We start from the raw sequence: 17,232 nt of genomic DNA, 5'->3' as shown, positions 1-17,232 counted from the left end.
CCAACTCCCATGTGGAGTCCACAGGGAGTGGTTCTCTCCCCAATTTTATTTAACATCTTCATGTGTCCTCTAGCCCAGCTAGTTCAGGTTGGGCTCGAGTGAATCAGATTAATCAATAGCGACCACTGGTTTTTCAATTTGTGTGTGTGTGTGGGGGGGGGGGTTGTTGTTGATGGTTGTAAAGAGGACCCAGCGGAGGCCCACTCTGGAGACCTGGAACACCTATGGTTTGGATCTGACCTTGGAACTGATAGGACCAAAATGACAGATGGAGGGCAGGAAACACGGACAGCAACAGGTTTTGGGGTTGAAAAAACAGGTTGTTCAACAAGGGCAGAAGTTTTGGCTGCTGAATTAACCAAGGCAGATAAAGCCTTCTCCCATAAAACTGCTTTGAGTTGGGAGGTGAGGTCCACATGGGCCTTCGGGGTGAATTGCTGGCAGATCTTGCATGCCACTAAACTGATTTCCCCAAGGCACAGGAGACAGAGAGTGCTCATCCACACAAGTCTTCTTCGTTGAATAAGCTGGACTTAAAAAAAAATAAAGACATCTTTTGAAGAAAAGGCAGAGTGAAATAAGAACATTCTTCTCAAGGCAGTGGTAGCAAAGAGAGCTGAGGGAGGGAGAGGGGCTCCTCCCTGGAGCACATGGCTGTTCGGGAAATGGCTCAAACAGCTCCCCCTGGAACGGGACCATTCTGCTCCACTATTAGGCTAGCTAGAAAATCTTCTAGAAAATCTCACGTGGGACTGCCCAGAATGACGATGAACAAAAAGTAGAAACCGCTCCTCCTACCTTTTTCACGATGCTCAGGACATCTTTGTCTTTCTCCTCACAGAGAAGTTTCCTGACACATAATTCCAGCTGCTGTAGCAAATGTTTATCAGTCGGGACCTTGAGAGTTGATTTCACTTTTGGCAATAAGTAGCACAGCTTCATTCTGTTGCAGGGGGCAAGAGAAGTTTTTGAAAAAACAGTGAATGTGTGTGTGCGTATTACCCTATTTCTGTAAGTTTGGGATAGCTTATAACTGTTTAAAGACACGGCCATCTTGGTACATGGCCTTAACTCTCAACACCGTGATCCATGAGCTCTTAATGAGCTACTCCCCTTCAGGTTCGTCTTGACTCTGTGAATTGTAGTTTAAGGCCCCTGGGGGACAGAGGACGCATCATTTGTGCATTCTTTTAACATCATGTCTGGTCCTGTACAATAAAGTCATGCTAAAAGACCAAAACAGATAATCTTTCCCTGCCATTGAATGTCAACTGGTTTCTCTAGTCTGGTTCTATAATGATCCATTGGTAAACTGTATAAAGGCAGGTAAGTACAGCAAAGGTGCCAATAAAACCTGTGACATTTGCTAGGGGACTCCAGGAGACAATAGAAGCATCAGCACTGAACGCTGAATGGTGATTGGAAATAATGCCATTTAACAGACACCTTAATATGCTGGCTGCCCTGTGATCACAAAGTATGAGTGTAAACGACTGGAACAAACATAACTAGCCCCTCTGCACATCCATTAAGGGCTTACTGGTCTCTGACTCTGATCACTAATTGCTTTTTTGCATCTGGATAAACCTTTAATGGAGTTCTTATGTTTGAGCAAATGGAGTAATTCCATGAAATAAACAGTGCAGGCTCTTTATGCATACAGTGAGCAAAAACGTGTATTTTTTATTGCCTTTCAATTTAAAGAAGTTACTCTGTTCACGCTTCTGTGTTTCAGTATATGGGAGGGAACTCAGAAAGCCCACCTTATTTTGGAATTCCATTTGGAAATTGTCCAAACCCCTCTGGGCAGTTGCCCCTCCCCCTTAGACAGCATCACCCTCCCGTTGTTTTTAAAACATGCAGTTAAATACATGTTTTTCTGGATCTAGAAATTCAATGGGTAGACCTAAAAATAATTAGGGCTGTACCCAGATAAAGTGGACTATTTCTTCTGTGGATCCTCATTTTTATCAGCTCAGAACACTTAAAAAAATGTTTCAAACAGGCAGCAAAATCTATGCAATGTTGTTTCTGCGCGACATGAAGCAGAGCTAATTTTAGGCAGCAGGCACTGCAATGCCAGTGGAACGTAGCTCACAAATGGCTTGCTCTCTGGCCTGGTCACATCTTCAAAAACAACCCTGCCTCTTCCTCTAAGAGTCTATGGAAGTCATCAACTTACCAGGGGCAGGGAGGATTAAAAGAATGTACCCAAGAAAACCTTCTTTCCTTCTGTTACATGAGAGAGGTTTTACCCATTCTGCAATACATTTGGCCAACTGATGTCCATTTGTTTTAATCACAGAGGATGGGATGGAAGCCACTGGAAATTCAGCTTGGTCAATATTTGCCCTCTTTATTGGCTGATGGAATGGTCAGAGCGTTGGACTAGGATCGAGGAGACTAGGCACCAGGAGATCCGGTTCAAATTCCCACTCTGCCTTGGGTCAACTGAACTCTCAGTGTCGTTGTAAAAATAAACTGGTGAATGCAGAACGAAGCACGCTTAAGGTCTTTGAAGGTACAGAGGGATAAAAATGTACCAGACCGATATGCCAAATTATAAATTCAATCTCATTCGCATTAGTTTGGTCGTTACATTTTTATCACATTCTTCCACCAAGGAACAAAGTTTGAATCCAGTGACTCCTTTTGTTTTTGTCAGCCATACAGTCATGTCCAACTCTTGGCGATTCCCTGGCACAGCTGTCTCCACAATCCCCGATCCCACACTGCCTCCCTCAGCTGTGCAATGTTCTGACCAGTGTCCAACCTTATCTCGCCCAACCACCATGCCCTGTGTCAGTGCCTTTAACACCAGGATTCAACTTGGTGGGTCTTAAAGTTGCCCCTGGACACAAATGTTGTTCTGTTGCTTCAGACCAACACAGCTACCCACCTGAACCTCCTTCCACTAAGGAGTTCAGGACAGCACACATTGTTCTTTTCTCTTCCGTTTTACTCTCACAACAATCCTGTAAGATACGTGGAATGAGAGAATGACTGGTCCAAGGTCACCCAGCAAGTTTCCATGGCAGAGCGGGGATTTGAATCTCAGTCTACTCAAATCCTTGTCAAACACTTGAACCCCTATGGCTCTCTCATGCTTCCACTGCACTATGATCAAGAATCTCAATCTAGGGCAAAGCCAAAGCTCAGGAAGCTCTGGTCAAAGATGGCACACACATGCTTATATGGATGACCTCTGGTACCACCTGGATTGGAGAGGGTCACTGCTGCTTTACTAGACTTTATAGCAGCATTTGACATAGCCAATCATGAGATTTTAGTTCACCATCTCATCAAAGCCAGGATACAGGGGACAGTCCTCCAATGACTGATCTCCTTTCTCAGGGGTCATGGATAGAGACTCAATCACACTGCTGCCAACTCCCATGTGGAGTGCACAGGGAGTGGTCCTCTCCCCAATTTTATTTAACATCTTCATGTACCCTCTAGCCCAGCTAGTTCAGGGGTTTGGGCTCAGGTGCCATCAGTATGCAGATGACAACCAGATCTTCCTCCTGATTGATGGCTGCCTGGATTCACCCCCAGATACCTGGAAGCAGTGATGGGGTGGTTCAAGTAGAGTCATCTGAAACTCAGCCCTTCAGAGGTCCTGTGGCTGAGCAGGAAGGAACCAAGTAAGGTTCCTTGCCCTGCCTAGATGAGGGGCAGCTGATGTTTGCACATTTAGCCAAGAACTTGTATTTGACACCTTCCTTTCCGTGGAGACACAGGTCAGGAGAGTAGCACAGCTGGTGCTCTTCCATATACACCAAGCTAAGCTAGTAGTGCCCTACCTGGCCCTGAAGCACCTAGCCGCAGTTATCCATGCAACAGTTACCTCTAGACTGGATTTCTGTAACTTGCTTTACGCTGGCCTACCCTTACCCCTGCTCCAGAAATTACAACTGGTCCAGAATGCAGCGGCCAGGGTCCTCACTGGAACATCCTAGAGGGCCCATATAAAGGATGTGCTTTGACATCTGCACTGGCTTCCAGTTGAATTCCAGATCAGGATTAAGGTCTTGGTTCTTACATTTAAAGCCATTTGTTGTATGGGCCCAGCGTACCTGAGGGACCACTTTTCTGCCTATGTACTGGCCCTTACTTGATGGAATGAGCTCCCAGGAAACATCTGGGACCTGCAGGAACCAGCACAATTCCACAGGGCCTGTAAAACAGAGCTCTTCCACTAAGTTTTTGAACGGGGCCAGAGAACAGGACCCCCACCAAATACCCTGGCTGAAATGCCCATAGCACATTGCTCACATCTGGGCAGAGTTGAAGTCTACCAGGACCAGACAATCAGGATCTACCCATAGCTGGCCCACAGAAGTCTACCAGGATCTGCCCATAGCTGGGTAGAGTCAAAGTCTACCGGCATCAGGCAACTGTTTTAAATGGTTTTAATAATGGTTTTGTTACAATTTTAATGAAATAATTTTATTTTTACTATACTGTACATGTTATTTTATTCACGTCGTTCACTGCCCTAAGCCACTTGCAGGAGAGCAGTATACAAATTTAATAAATGATGATAATAAAAATAATACAGCCTGCTAACATACAGGAGATTTAAGGTGATAGTTACACTTATGAAACTGGAGGGTTCCCAATGAACCTGCATTAAACATCATCATCATCAAACAGGTTTAAGGAAATTAAGAAAAAGCAGAGGGTTTTTTGTTTGATTTTGCCAGTTCATATAGTACCTCACGTTTGCTACTGGATCATGCGTAAGTTCAAGCACCGGAAGAAAGAAGTATTCGCAGAAAAAAGATTTGGAAAAGAGTTCTATGATGAATTCACAAGTGTCTAAAAACCGCAATCTGTTCCAATAGCTTTTTCCTTGGCCCAGTTCTGGGGAAAGAATGTTGTATAAGAGAAATGCATAATCACCATCTGTAGATTTTTTTTCCAGAAGCAATGTAGAAAAATCTCATGTGTCATTATCCCATAAATAAATACCGATCAATAATCTCAGAGGCAATGTAATGGGGTGAGCTCATTACAGTCATACCAATTCTGAAGAGTGCTTTATACCAGTTGAAATAAAGGAGAAAACAGCTGTAACCCCCCATCAAGACAAGTGGCCCACTGTAGATGTTAACACGGTCAAGCTTGCCTCTCTGCTGTGAAGTTCCTCCCTGTGTCAGAGTTAACCATAGTTGTTTGTGGCACCTACAGCAGTACTAAACATGGTGTACACTACTGAGATTCCATATGAATAAAAATTTGCAAACCGGTTTCGAACACCCATTTAAAATCTAGGCTAGCCAGAGTTAGCATTAACCATGGTTGGTATGGATGTGTATGTAAGATTGAAAAGTGCAACCCTAAGCAGAAGTTATAGCCTTTTAAGTAATCTAAATCGGCTTAGAATAGCGTAACTCTGCTGAGGATTGTACTGCAAACCATGGTAAAGGCTGAAAAGAGGACAAACCCCACATCCAAGAGAAGGCAAAGGAGAGGAAACTTGTAAGCCCACTCTAATTTCTGACATCGGCAGCTTTATATCGACACTGGAGCATCTTGTGTTCTAGATTGGGGGAGACCGTTGGAAAATTACAAATCCCCAGGACTATAGGAAATGCCTGGAATGGAAACCGACATACATTCCATGCCATTGACCAGGACATTTGGAAATGAGAACATTAAGGTTCATCATCTGTACTCTTCTGGGTAGGCCTGCAAGTACAGATCAGAAAGTCAGGCCAGTCAACTGTTACTGCATTATTTAAGACTTCTGTACATTATTAACCTCTTTTATTCAGGAAGTTTAATATTTGCCACTTTTCAGCTGAAGCCTCTGATGTTCTGCTTCGTGAAAAGTATTGCGGCTAGGCAAAAATATGAGATCCAGTGGCACAGTGTAGAAACACTCTCCTGAGGCACAGCTGCTCTCTTGAATACATTCCAGAGTAGCAGTATACGTGCACATGCATATACTCCTACCCTAACCTGTAGATCTAAAGGATACATTGGTAGATTGTGCTATATCTGTTCAAAGCTGGTATAATTATAGCAAGTTTTCCCCTTTATTTTTTCCAGATGTGAATTTGGTCCTGACAAGGTCTTCTGATTGCTCAAAGTGGACTAAATCAAGGAACCTATAACCTAGATGGAGCAAGACTCGTGGTCCATTCATTGGTTCATTGCCTACTCTGATGGAAAGAGGCTTTTTTAGATCTCAGCAGGCCCCTCCCCAAGCCCTGATCTTTTACCTGAAGGTATCAGTGCTTGACCTTGGGACAGTATGAGTGCTCACAGTACCCCTCAGACAGGGATTCCTCACGTATAAATGGCCAATTTGAATGTACTACTAAGAGCAAGAATTTATTGGGCAACATTACATATGCCCACTATCCTGGTTTAAGGTGGGCTGCTTCACAAGCAGCGTCGCTGCGCATACAACAGCAGCACAGCAGTGTAACACCAGCCTTACACATTGACCTCTGTTGCGCTAGCAGTGCACAGGTAGCAGTCCAAACAAGACGCTGGCATATGGAAGGTCACGCAGCCAAGTCCCTCTTGACCGAAAGCACCAGGTTTTAAATCAAGCCACAACCACTGTTCCTTTCACTCTTATGTTTTCAGAATAAAGGGAAAGCAACTCACGTTCAATCAGCTTCTGAATGACCTCGTGCCTCTGCTCCTGCTTGCGATTGTAGCGTAAGTAAATGCATAGGGTTCGAGCAGCTGCTTTTTGCACGGGCAACACGTTCTTCAAGAGAGAGAGAACATACATTGAATCCCACGAGAGTCTCTACAAGCGTTCAAGGTTGCACGATGTCTTATGAAGAGGGTGCAAACAAGGGAAGTGCAGTATGGCTCCGGGAAGGTAGAAAGCACCTGGCACTTTGACACTCTCACTTGAGAAACATGAATCCAAACTGGCTTTGACCAGAAATACGCCAAACATATACAAACAAGACTCAGCCCCAAACAAAACAAAGAAACTCCCTCATAGTTCAAATTTGGAGACAATTGTGGAGTTGGGGGGAGGAGGGGGATTCTGTGAAGTCAGTGCAACTTTGTTACTTTCGTCACAAATTGCAAAAGCCAAGGGGGACCGGGGTAGGGATCTGTGTTCATATGCATGGGCTGATATGCCCCATTTGCTGAAGTGACTTCAGCAGGCTGTGCAGGGATGCTGTTGCCACGGATGCCATGTTCTTAAAACATGTAAAAAACGATAAAAGGGCAGCCTTCTCTCTGAGAAGGTTAAAACAGAGAAATCTGCTTTTTGCTGCCCCAAGGCAGTCAACTGGAGTTTAAACTACGCCTGTGCCCAAAAGAAGACACTGCCCGTTTCTTCAATTTCTAAAGGCAGGGTTAATTATTAAGCAGCACAGTGGCAAGTATGTTTTCCCATAAATCATGAAGTTTCTTCCAGTGTGTTTCACACCAGAACAAAAAGTCCTCTTTATGTGATTTGATTTATGTACTGCCCCTCCCCGGGAGCCTGAGATGTATCTCCTGGGAGCCGGGTCGGGAGGGGAGTTTAGTTGGCCACCTCTGTTGTATTGATTTTTATTGTATGGGGTTTTTATTGGGAGATTCTCTTATTGTTAGCTGCCACGAGCCTTCCAGAAGTGGTGGGATATGAATCCAATTATAAAAAAATAAAAATAAAGTAAAGCAGGCTCAGGGCAGTTTACAGTAACAGTAAAGGTAAGGGTATCCCCTGTGCAAGCACCGGGTCATGTCTGACCCTTGGGGTGACGCCCTCTAGTGTTTTCATGGCAGACTCAATACGGGGTGGTTTGCCATTCCCTTTTTTTAGATTCTGTGCTACAACCTGCTCAGCGGAAATTATTATGCCCTATTACATATGAAAACGTTTCCTTTGATAAGACACCAATAATTCAAATTCAAATAGATGTCACTCCCTACCTTTTACCACCACCCCCCATTCCACAAATAAACACAGCTCCGTGCATTCACTGAATGAGCAGGCATGAGCAAATTGGCCCCGCCCCTTCCTCCATGTGACTGGCCTGTCATCTACAGGGGTAAGCACTTGGCTGTGCGTACCTTCCATCACCATGATCAGCACCATTTGGAAAGCAGAGTCACTGATCACAGGGAGTAGATGTACACATCTGTGTAGTCAACCCCTGCAGATGAACAGGCACACTCATGCCTGCTCTCCTTCCCTCCCTGCATGTTCAGCAAATATATGAAGCTCTTGTGTATGCCAGACTATTGTCACCATGACATTCAGCCCCAAGCTTGCATCCCTTAGTGAAGTTGGATGGTGTCCAAGAGACATGTTGCCTGCAAAATGAAGGGTGTCCTAGCCCCTTCACGACTCATGATCTAGGCCACTGCTGCTACCAATCCTTTCATTCCTTCTGTGTCAGTCCGTCGTCTTAGTACTGCAAAAGCTTTACAAGGAGCAAAAGAGAGCTCTTGCTAATGTCAGCTCCCTTCCCCCCCCCCTTCCACAGGAATAAATTCAGTGATTTGCCTCTGCCAAGAAACAGGAAGGAGGTAGGGTCTGGAAACAGATTGCCTCGTCTCATTACCGTTCTCCAATCCACTGCCTAGAAAGCCTCCTGGGTCCTCATACTACATTTCAAACTGATCCATACTTTATTCATTTATATTATATATATATGACATTCAAATCAACAGATAACAAAGTTGCACTTACCTGGAACTATTGTTCATCATGTATCTTCTGTGAAAGCATACATGGGGACTGCACCTGAGCAGGCCTGCCATTGAAGAGTTTCTCACAGCTAAAAGTCTCCAGGAGGTGTTTCACACTGTAGCCCAAAACACTGTTCCCAATAGGGAATGTGTACTTCCACACAGCAGTACCTTTGACATGACCAAAGCCAAAGTATGCAGGGCAGGAGGGAGGGTATGTTTGCCTGCACAGAAGATAGACATCTGGAGGGCCACAGTTTGACTACCTCTCCTCTAGTCAAATGGGCATGGATGGTTAACAGGCATGGCAAACTGGTTAAACCACAGCATTCCCTGATCCACTGGGACAAGTTTGGGATGAAGCCCTCTTTTTTTCTATTAGGACAAGGAAAGCATAAAAACAGTGCTCTATTTCCTGCAAAATCCCAGGGTTCTTTTAAGGCAAAATAATAATGCCCTTCTAACTTCTAAGGAAAGCAGAATCGCTCCTTTTCAAACTTGGTGTAGGAAAGAAGATGAGTAAAACAGTATCCTAGGAATAAGTGAAACCTGGAAATTAGGGAGACATCAGAGTAGCCTCCTGACAGAGGCCCTTGGAACTTGTGCCCCATGTAACAGTACTGCATGCTTGGATGAGTGTGGACTAGTTCCACAGGATATTTGAGAAACAGCTAAATGCATTATAAACCACTCACAATAAGTAGATTAATATGAAGCTGTCTTTCATCATCTGTCCACATAGCCCATGCAGACAAGCCCTCAATTGGGCGTTCCATCCCAAGAGTGAAGTCTCTGCAGTGGAAACTAACTCATGGTCAGAAATGCCAAAGAAAATGCCCTGGGATAAATTATCATGAGAGAACCATCATAACAAAGAACGAACAACAGGTCTGGGAATAGAAAATCTATGCCATAGGGTATGCAAACATGACAGAAACCAGAGCTGTAGGGGTCACATATGTAACCTGGCAAAGGGCAAAACTGCCATTGTGGAAGCCATATACCCTAAAAGGCAAAATATCTTCTAAACCGATTCAAACTAGTTTGATGTAAATTGTTTAACCAAAATTAAAAGACTTGCAACCTGTCAGAAGGTAAAAAGCCCTTACCCACTATGGAGTCCAAAATGGCCCCTATTAATTGTACCCTCTAAGTCCTGTTGGACTAAACAGGACTTCTCACAATTCACCAAGAGTTCCAATCTTTGATAGATCTCCAAAACTAAAGAGCAATGTCTTCATATATCCTCCACCAGCGACTAAATCATTCGAGAAAGGGAATACATGACAACCCTGTAAAATACCCTGAGAGTCCTGGCCAAACCAAGCAGCAAAACAGAGTACTCGAACACACGTCTCCTACAACAAAAAATGTAGGAATTTGCAATGTTGCAGATGGATGGAAATGTAAAGGAGAAATCCTTTAAGTCAATAATGATAAACCAACAATTGAACTTTAACAATTGTGAAACAGAATGAATGGAAACCAAGAAGAATTTAGATATGTGCAAAACAACATTCAAACTTCTAAGGGCCAGAATAGGTCTAACCCTGCCCCCTCCTTAAAAAAAAATTTTTTTCCAGGAACACCCAGGAAAAAAAAAACCCTCCGGTGCCTGAGTGTCAGGCACTTCCGCAATCATACCCTAATCAATTAGGGCAATTAAAGTTTGAGACAGGCCTGGGCAATGAGCATGGTAGAAACTACTTAAACTTTAATCTATAGCCAAGTATGGATAAGACCATGTGGTATAAAATTGAGCTAGCCTGTCACCAAACTTAACATGAGCTGAAGCCACTCCTAGTCATAAGGAACATTTCTGAGATGGGACTGCCTCTCTCAATGGGGGCTGTGGTGACTTGACCGAGGTCACCTGGAACCTTATGCCTTTGAGAATTCTGATAAACCACCAGTTGAACTTTAATAGTTGCAAAACAGAAGAAATAGAAACCACACGGAACTTAGATATGTGCAAAAAAACATTCAAACTAGAGAAAGGCTTAGAGGTGGGATATTGGGGACCCAAAGTGTTAGCATAACAGTGCCGGAGCTGCTGTACAAACAGCTTGAATTGGGAAGGGTCTGGTTGAGACATCCCTGGTGATTTAGATGCCTACTTATTTTTCTTTACTAAGGACAGTGTCTTATCATTCATTGTCAAGAAAAGTATGAAACCCTCAAAAGGTAAGTCCTCAATCTTGTGCTTAACTTCTACTGGCAAAGCAGTTGATCTTAACCTTGTGTGGCATCTAAGTACGACAGAACTCACTATAGTAAGTGCCGCAGAATCCACAGAGTGTTGTCCTGCATTAGTTTGATGGCCTCAGCACGCAGGACCTTAGCAAGGGCTCGCTTATCTTTGGGCAGGAGCTCCAGAATGGGATGAGCCTCTCCCACAAGAAAAGCTGGTAACCAGATAGTCTCATAAATGGTTTCATAAATGGAAATCTTGAAACCCAACACAGAAGAAGAACATAATTTCCTTCCTAGGACATCTAGTTTTCTGCCCCCTCTATACATGGGAGCAGAATGGTAAGCCTGATGAACCTTAGGTTGCATTTCCTCAGTCACCGAATAAGACCTTGGGGGATGCATTGTTCAACAGTTAAAGGCTCTTAATTCTGTAGAAATGTTCCAATCTTCTAGATATGGGATGGACGGTTGCAAGTTTTTGTCACAGTTCCTGTGTAAGGTCTTCAAGCCCCTCTAACACCAGAAAGGCAACAATGCCAGGTGACTCTGAACAGAGGTTACTTACTATCCTGTCCTTTGGGCTGTGTTCAGCTATAACAATTTCTATTTCCATGGACTGAGTCATATGGATCATCTGTTCCCCATACATACAGCGGTCTTCCACAGGAGAGGCCACAGAGAGCTTGTCATCTTCTCATCTGGACTCAGATGTAGTGTCGGAAACCCTCAATTTCATAGCAGGGTCCTCTCCCCTCACAATAGGTGGAAGAGAGTGAGGCCTATGTGATACTGAAGGTTGCTGAAGGTAGCTAAGGAGCCTGATGAGGGTAGGAATACAAATTAATCCCTGGAATGAGATAAAATGTCATCCCACTCCTCCAGATAACCTGGAGTCATCATATATCAGCATGACCGTCATCGTATAGGTGGTTGAGGCTGAGGCCATGGAATCATGTGTTCCAGACCTGAGTGATGCGGAACTTGATCTGCTAGTAAACCAGCTTCTACCTCCCCATCCGAGATTGAAACCATAGGGGATATTGGACCTGCGGGTGGAGTCCTAGGTTTCTCCTGAAGAGTGGAACCACCAGAGCATGTTGCTGAAACACTGATTTGCATTGTTCTCTGTTCTTGGTCTTCACCCTCTTAACTAGTGGCTCCAAAAAGGCACAATGAGCTGGAGGGGAGTGCACCCCTGAGTCTACCTGTTGCAGCATCAATCTGTGATGTGGAGCCAATTTTGTCGATTCCAAGGACATGGCAACAGATCATTTTTCTGGGGCTGATTTGGATGACAGCTCTGCAGCTTTGATGGCTTTCACCCACAAGGCAGCCTTAACTTTTGATGTCCTACCCACTCAAGATTTGGGGGTGAAGCGCTGGCAGGCCACACATGTGGGGGCATTGTGCCCTTTACCCAAACAAAACAGACATAAGTCAGGTTCATCAGTTTGGGTCATCTTTACCCCACAACAGGTGCATTTTTGAAAAACAGCTTTGGGATCCATTATGGCTCAGAAGCCAAAAGCACACCAGTGAACTGGGAAAGCAATCCTTCACAACCGAAATGACTGAAGACTCCACAAAGACAACCTCTTTCAGCAGCAAAAGAAGAATCGAGGGCGGGGGTGCTGCTGCATAGAAACACGTGGTCTCTGGAAGGAGCAAGTTTTTTGGCCAACCCCCTGGAGACGTTTAGCTGTAAAAATCTCTGATGGCAGACCTGCTTGTGCGCAATCCCTGTGTGTGCCTGCACAGAAAAGCAACGATGAATAAGATCTATGCTGACTTGTGGTGGGATAAACTACAATTGGGAATCAAAATTTTATTGCATGGTTCTCAGAAGCTACTGGGCTATGGCATCAGCATTTCTAAATCACTCCACCCCTCCAAATGCTTCCTGTAGAAGGAATGGCCTCTCCAGTCCCTTGCATGCTCCTCAGTACAGAGTTCCAGCTCCTTATGCAGGAGTTATCAGTACCCTTGAGTGGGCCCTCCCTTCAGCTTTCGTTAGTGACCATAAATCACCAACAAAGATCATGAAAGGAACCACTTTATATTTTACGCATGCTTTTTTCCCCAAAGTATATTAAAGAAGAAGAGCTAAGAGTTGGTTCTTACATGCTGCTTTTCTCTACTCAAATGAGTCTCAAAGTGGCTTACAATCGCCTTCCCTTTCTCTCCCCACAACAGACACCCTATGAGGGAAGTGAGGCTGAGAGAGCCCTGATGTTACTGAAGAAGAGTCGGTTCTTATATGCCGCTTTTCTCTACCTGAAGGAGTCTCAAAGCGGCTTACAATCGTCTTCCCTTTCCTCTCCCCACAACAGACACCCTGTGAGGGAGGTGAGGCTGAGAGAGCCCTGATATTACTGCTCAGTCAGAACAGCTTTCTCAGTGCTGTGGCGAGCCCAAAGTCACCCCGTGGTTGCATGTGGGGGAGCGCGGAATCGAACCTGGCTCCTAGTGCTCCTAACCACTACACCAAGCTGGATCTCAGGAGCCAGGAAGGCAAGCTGTACTAGGAGACCTTGCAAAGAAACATTCTGAATGAATTCCAGTTATTCTTTTGCAGGTACGTGAACTGAGATTAGAGGAAAGAGGCATGCAGGTAGTGGAAGAACAGAAAACTGACCCCATCAGCCTAGTTGAGCTGGGCCTGGTGTGGCCACGTAGTGTGGAATAGACTAACTCGGGAGGTCAGGAAGGTTCCCACACTTCTGTCTTTCCATCATCACACTTCACCAAACAGAACTAGTCAGGGTTGTGTGTTGTTTTTTAATAACTGGAATAGAGCTGTAGTTATTGTCTGTGAAATTTTAGGCAGTGTTTGCTGAATTGTTCATTGTCTGTATTGGGTTGGATCTAACCAGTTTTTTCACTTGTGAAAAAAGAAGGAAGTAGTCCCCCTGTGATCACCAATCATTTTCACTGGTGAAAAAAGGAGGAAATAATCTCCTTTAATCACCAATCATGGCAAAACCCATGTGGAGGGGGGGGGGTTCTCCGAGGGGTGCTGTGCCAAAAAACTTGGTCCCACCCAGGGACCACATGCTTCTGCACAGCAGCACCTCCACCCCCAGTTCCTCTTTTGCTCCTGAATGAGAAGATTGTTTTTGTGGGATGGGGACCTCAATAAGGAAAGGAGTTGGCCAATATTAGGTAGAAAAGCTGGTGGGATCCAACCTATAATACTTTACTGCAGCATTCTCCGATTTATTGTATGCACCATGCAGATGTCTTGTGCATTCTCTAAACTGTAACCCAATTTTATTCCATTGCTATTTCTGTGTATTACACTGTTCCTACTGCATCATTTCTAACTGTGTGGTCGGCTTTGAATCTCTCCAAGAAAGGAAGGCTAGAAATGACAAACCAGCAAGCGAGCAATTCAATGGGGAGCCATGATGCTCCTCCCATGAATGCCGATGATCTCTGCCAACAGGGTTAGAAACCGATCCAGGGAGGGTCTATTTCACAATGAATTGCTAAGCCTATGTTCTGGCTGCACCGCTTTGTGAATCGAGATGACATGACTGGATGCTCTTCCATGCAAACGTTTCCCTGTGCCCCAAAAAAGAAATGTCAGGGTAAAGGTCTGTAGCCAGCTTTTCCAAGCCCTGCTAGTATGATATGTGCATGGATTTCCTTTTGTATGGGGGAGCCCTCATTGCTACAGCCCAGGCCAAGTTTTACCACTTCAGTGCACACTATCGCCTTCCGTGAACACTATACCATCTCAAAGAGAAAGGAGATGTGCTTGAGAGAGGACTGCAATCCAATAAATGAGTGAGTCAGGCTAGGAGCTCACGTTTGTCATAATGATTGTCAGCATCCTGTGCAAAAAGCGGTAATAAATCTGATCACTTGAGATGACGTGAGGCAGGCAGGCGTATTTTTGTAGCAGTTTCTCGTGAGTCCTCCATTTCAAAGAGGTGGCTGCTCTCTGTTCCGCTCTTGTTAGTGCTGGGATCAGCTCCGGGAAATTCAATAGCTAGAGAGGGGAAAGTTAATTGTGTCATCACAGAGAGTCTAAAACAATGGTGCAGGCTCGTTCTAGAGAAAATTGGGCTTGCATAACCCAAGCCTGGATTGTTTGCTCAAATTCCATCCAAGCCACAAGTCCCCAAAACAGGGACTTAGTGGGAAAGGTTTTAGATGAGACTGAATTCAGGGGAAAGATGCCGTGATGTTCAGCCTCTCTCCAGATCCCAGTCAGACAGAGGGTACACCTGGCCCACAGCTATCCTGCCTCTCACCACACCCCCAACCTCAGCCCTACCGTTTGATCCTTCGTCACTTTGGGACTGTTTCTCAGAATCAATTCCAGAGTTCAGAAGTTTTTATCCTCCTGCTCTTAACTGCATATTTTAAAAAATATTTTTTTCTTTATTCATTGAATAGCTGCAGGCAAACAAACAGCTGTTTGTTTAAAGGTGTTTATTTCATGTCTTTCATATTGATATACCGTGTTTTATTCCATTTAAAGCAAACAAACAAATATTTTATGCATGTCTACTCCAGTATAACTCCATACTGAATGTTTACTTGGGCAGGACAAAATGGAGATGCCTTCTATATATAAATGTGCCATCACCAGAAAGAAATTATAGAGTGGGGAATTGCCACTCTTTGGCCATCGTGCCACCTGAATATTAGCGGTAGTGCTGCTTCATATAGATTTGCATCCATACTGAGAAACGTGCACTCATACAGAAATACACTAAATGGTGGTATTTAAAAGTCAAAAGAAGTGAGTTTGGGGCTCAGATTTCTCATTCAGAAGAGGATTTTCTTTCTTTCTTTTTATATATATAACTTTTTATTTTTGTTTTTTAATAATTATACAAATAAGATACACGTTATTCCCTCAAATTACAAATTTTGAAATACCCCCGCCATTATAATGTTATTGTCCAAATATGTTTCTTCCTGATCTTATGACATAGGGATTTTTCCAGGTCTAGTCTTCTCTGATCTGGATGCAGGATTTTATTTCCATGTCTGTTTGCCTTACCTTGCTTTCAGATCCACCACCTTCACCTCCGGTAGTCAACAGTTCAAGAATTTCAGGAAGGTGACCTATTACTGCATCTAATACCTGGTTAAAGAAATGGTGAGTCACTCATAGTTCCAAAGCTGTTTTAATAGTCTCCTTAATGCAACACAGCTAGCATTGGCAGCCTTGCTCTTCATATCAATATCTTATCTATCCCATCTATCCCATCTACGATATGAAATTTTCTCTACAGAGCTGTCGAGCTAGGGAAGAATCTTGATCTAGCCCCATGCTGACAGGCAGGATGCCTTGTTAAATCACTTCTTCCTATTTACATGTTTTTGTGGTTTTTTGAAAGACAGATTCTATTAGCACCCAAAGGGATGATATATTCTTATAGCTTTATTTATGCTTATAGCTTTATTTCATAAAAGGTCAATGCAGTGACTTCCTTAATAAAGACTAATACAATTTTATTCCTGCATAAATTTTCATGGAACAGACAAGTGGTACTCAGTCTGCAACTTGTGGACAGCCTTTTTCTTCACAATTCTCATTAACCAAAAGAACCACATTTATTTCCATCCATGGCATGAGGTTGGTACCTCTGTGGGGTTCACCGTTTACACATTCTCAAGCTGCAGCAGTTTCAAGGTGGGAACCACCTTTCATCCATAAGCCCCACTGGGCAAGGCCCCACTATCCTGAAAACACATTGGGGAACTGTGCTCACAAAAGCACAACTGTGGCTCATGAGCCACTGAGTCTCAATGGAGTAGAGCCTAATAACATTACATCTGAAGAATCTAGTCCAGAAAACTTTATGTTGGAGTAAAATTAAGTTAGTCTTTAAGATGCCACTAGACTCCTGGTTATTTTTCTTGCTACAAACCAACACGATTAACCCTCCGGCACATTTGGGTTCTTTCTATAAGGCTAAAATCTACCGCCTCTTAATATTTGCTCTTCTTCTCCCCAGGATCTCTTTACATATTAGGAAATGAGTAGCACATTTTCTTAATCCTGTTTGAGATCGCCTGAACAACTCTAGCTTTTCAGCCTTCTTTCCCATCAATTGCTCTTCTACAGCTTCCCCTCGGGATACAAATCCCATGATGTCCAGGCCCAGAACCATACCTGGTGTGTTCCAGACATGTTTGGTGCTAACCAAAGAAGTATTCCTTGAGGAACCCTGAACATTAATGTTTAGCCTGTCCTGTCAAATGTTTCCAGTTTATAGCATGCACTTATTTATAGGTTTCAGGTTGCCATTGCAAAACACAAGGCAACCGTATCCCTGTAGCAGTTCTTCAAATACAATGGGATTGTAGCTGATCTTTAAGCACACTAACTATTCTGGGAACCCCAAATTGTAA

The 17,232-nt window shown here is 43.9% G+C and overlaps 1 protein-coding gene across 4 annotated transcripts in view; it reads right to left on the bottom strand.

Moving 5' to 3' along the window:
• The window catches only part of PPP4R4 (protein phosphatase 4 regulatory subunit 4), a 118,719-nt gene that overhangs the window by 14,284 nt on the left and 87,203 nt on the right, over positions 1–17,232 (bottom strand). For all 4 annotated transcript variants that reach the window (XM_077323560.1, XM_077323561.1, XM_077323562.1 and 1 more), the window contains exons 13-17: positions 15,875–15,958; positions 14,669–14,851; positions 6,625–6,730; positions 4,719–4,866; positions 799–943 (exon numbers count right to left, since the gene is read on the bottom strand). In XM_077323560.1, coding sequence (XP_077179675.1) covers positions 799–943; positions 4,719–4,866; positions 6,625–6,730; positions 14,669–14,851; positions 15,875–15,958 — 666 coding nt within the window. The remainder of the gene's footprint in view (positions 1–798; positions 944–4,718; positions 4,867–6,624; positions 6,731–14,668; positions 14,852–15,874; positions 15,959–17,232) is intronic.

Source organism: Paroedura picta, chromosome 2 (assembly GCF_049243985.1).
Source record: "Paroedura picta isolate Pp20150507F chromosome 2, Ppicta_v3.0, whole genome shotgun sequence".
Taxonomy (NCBI): Eukaryota; Metazoa; Chordata; class Lepidosauria; order Squamata; family Gekkonidae; genus Paroedura; species Paroedura picta.
This window is presented reverse-complemented; position numbering and strand designations above follow the sequence as displayed.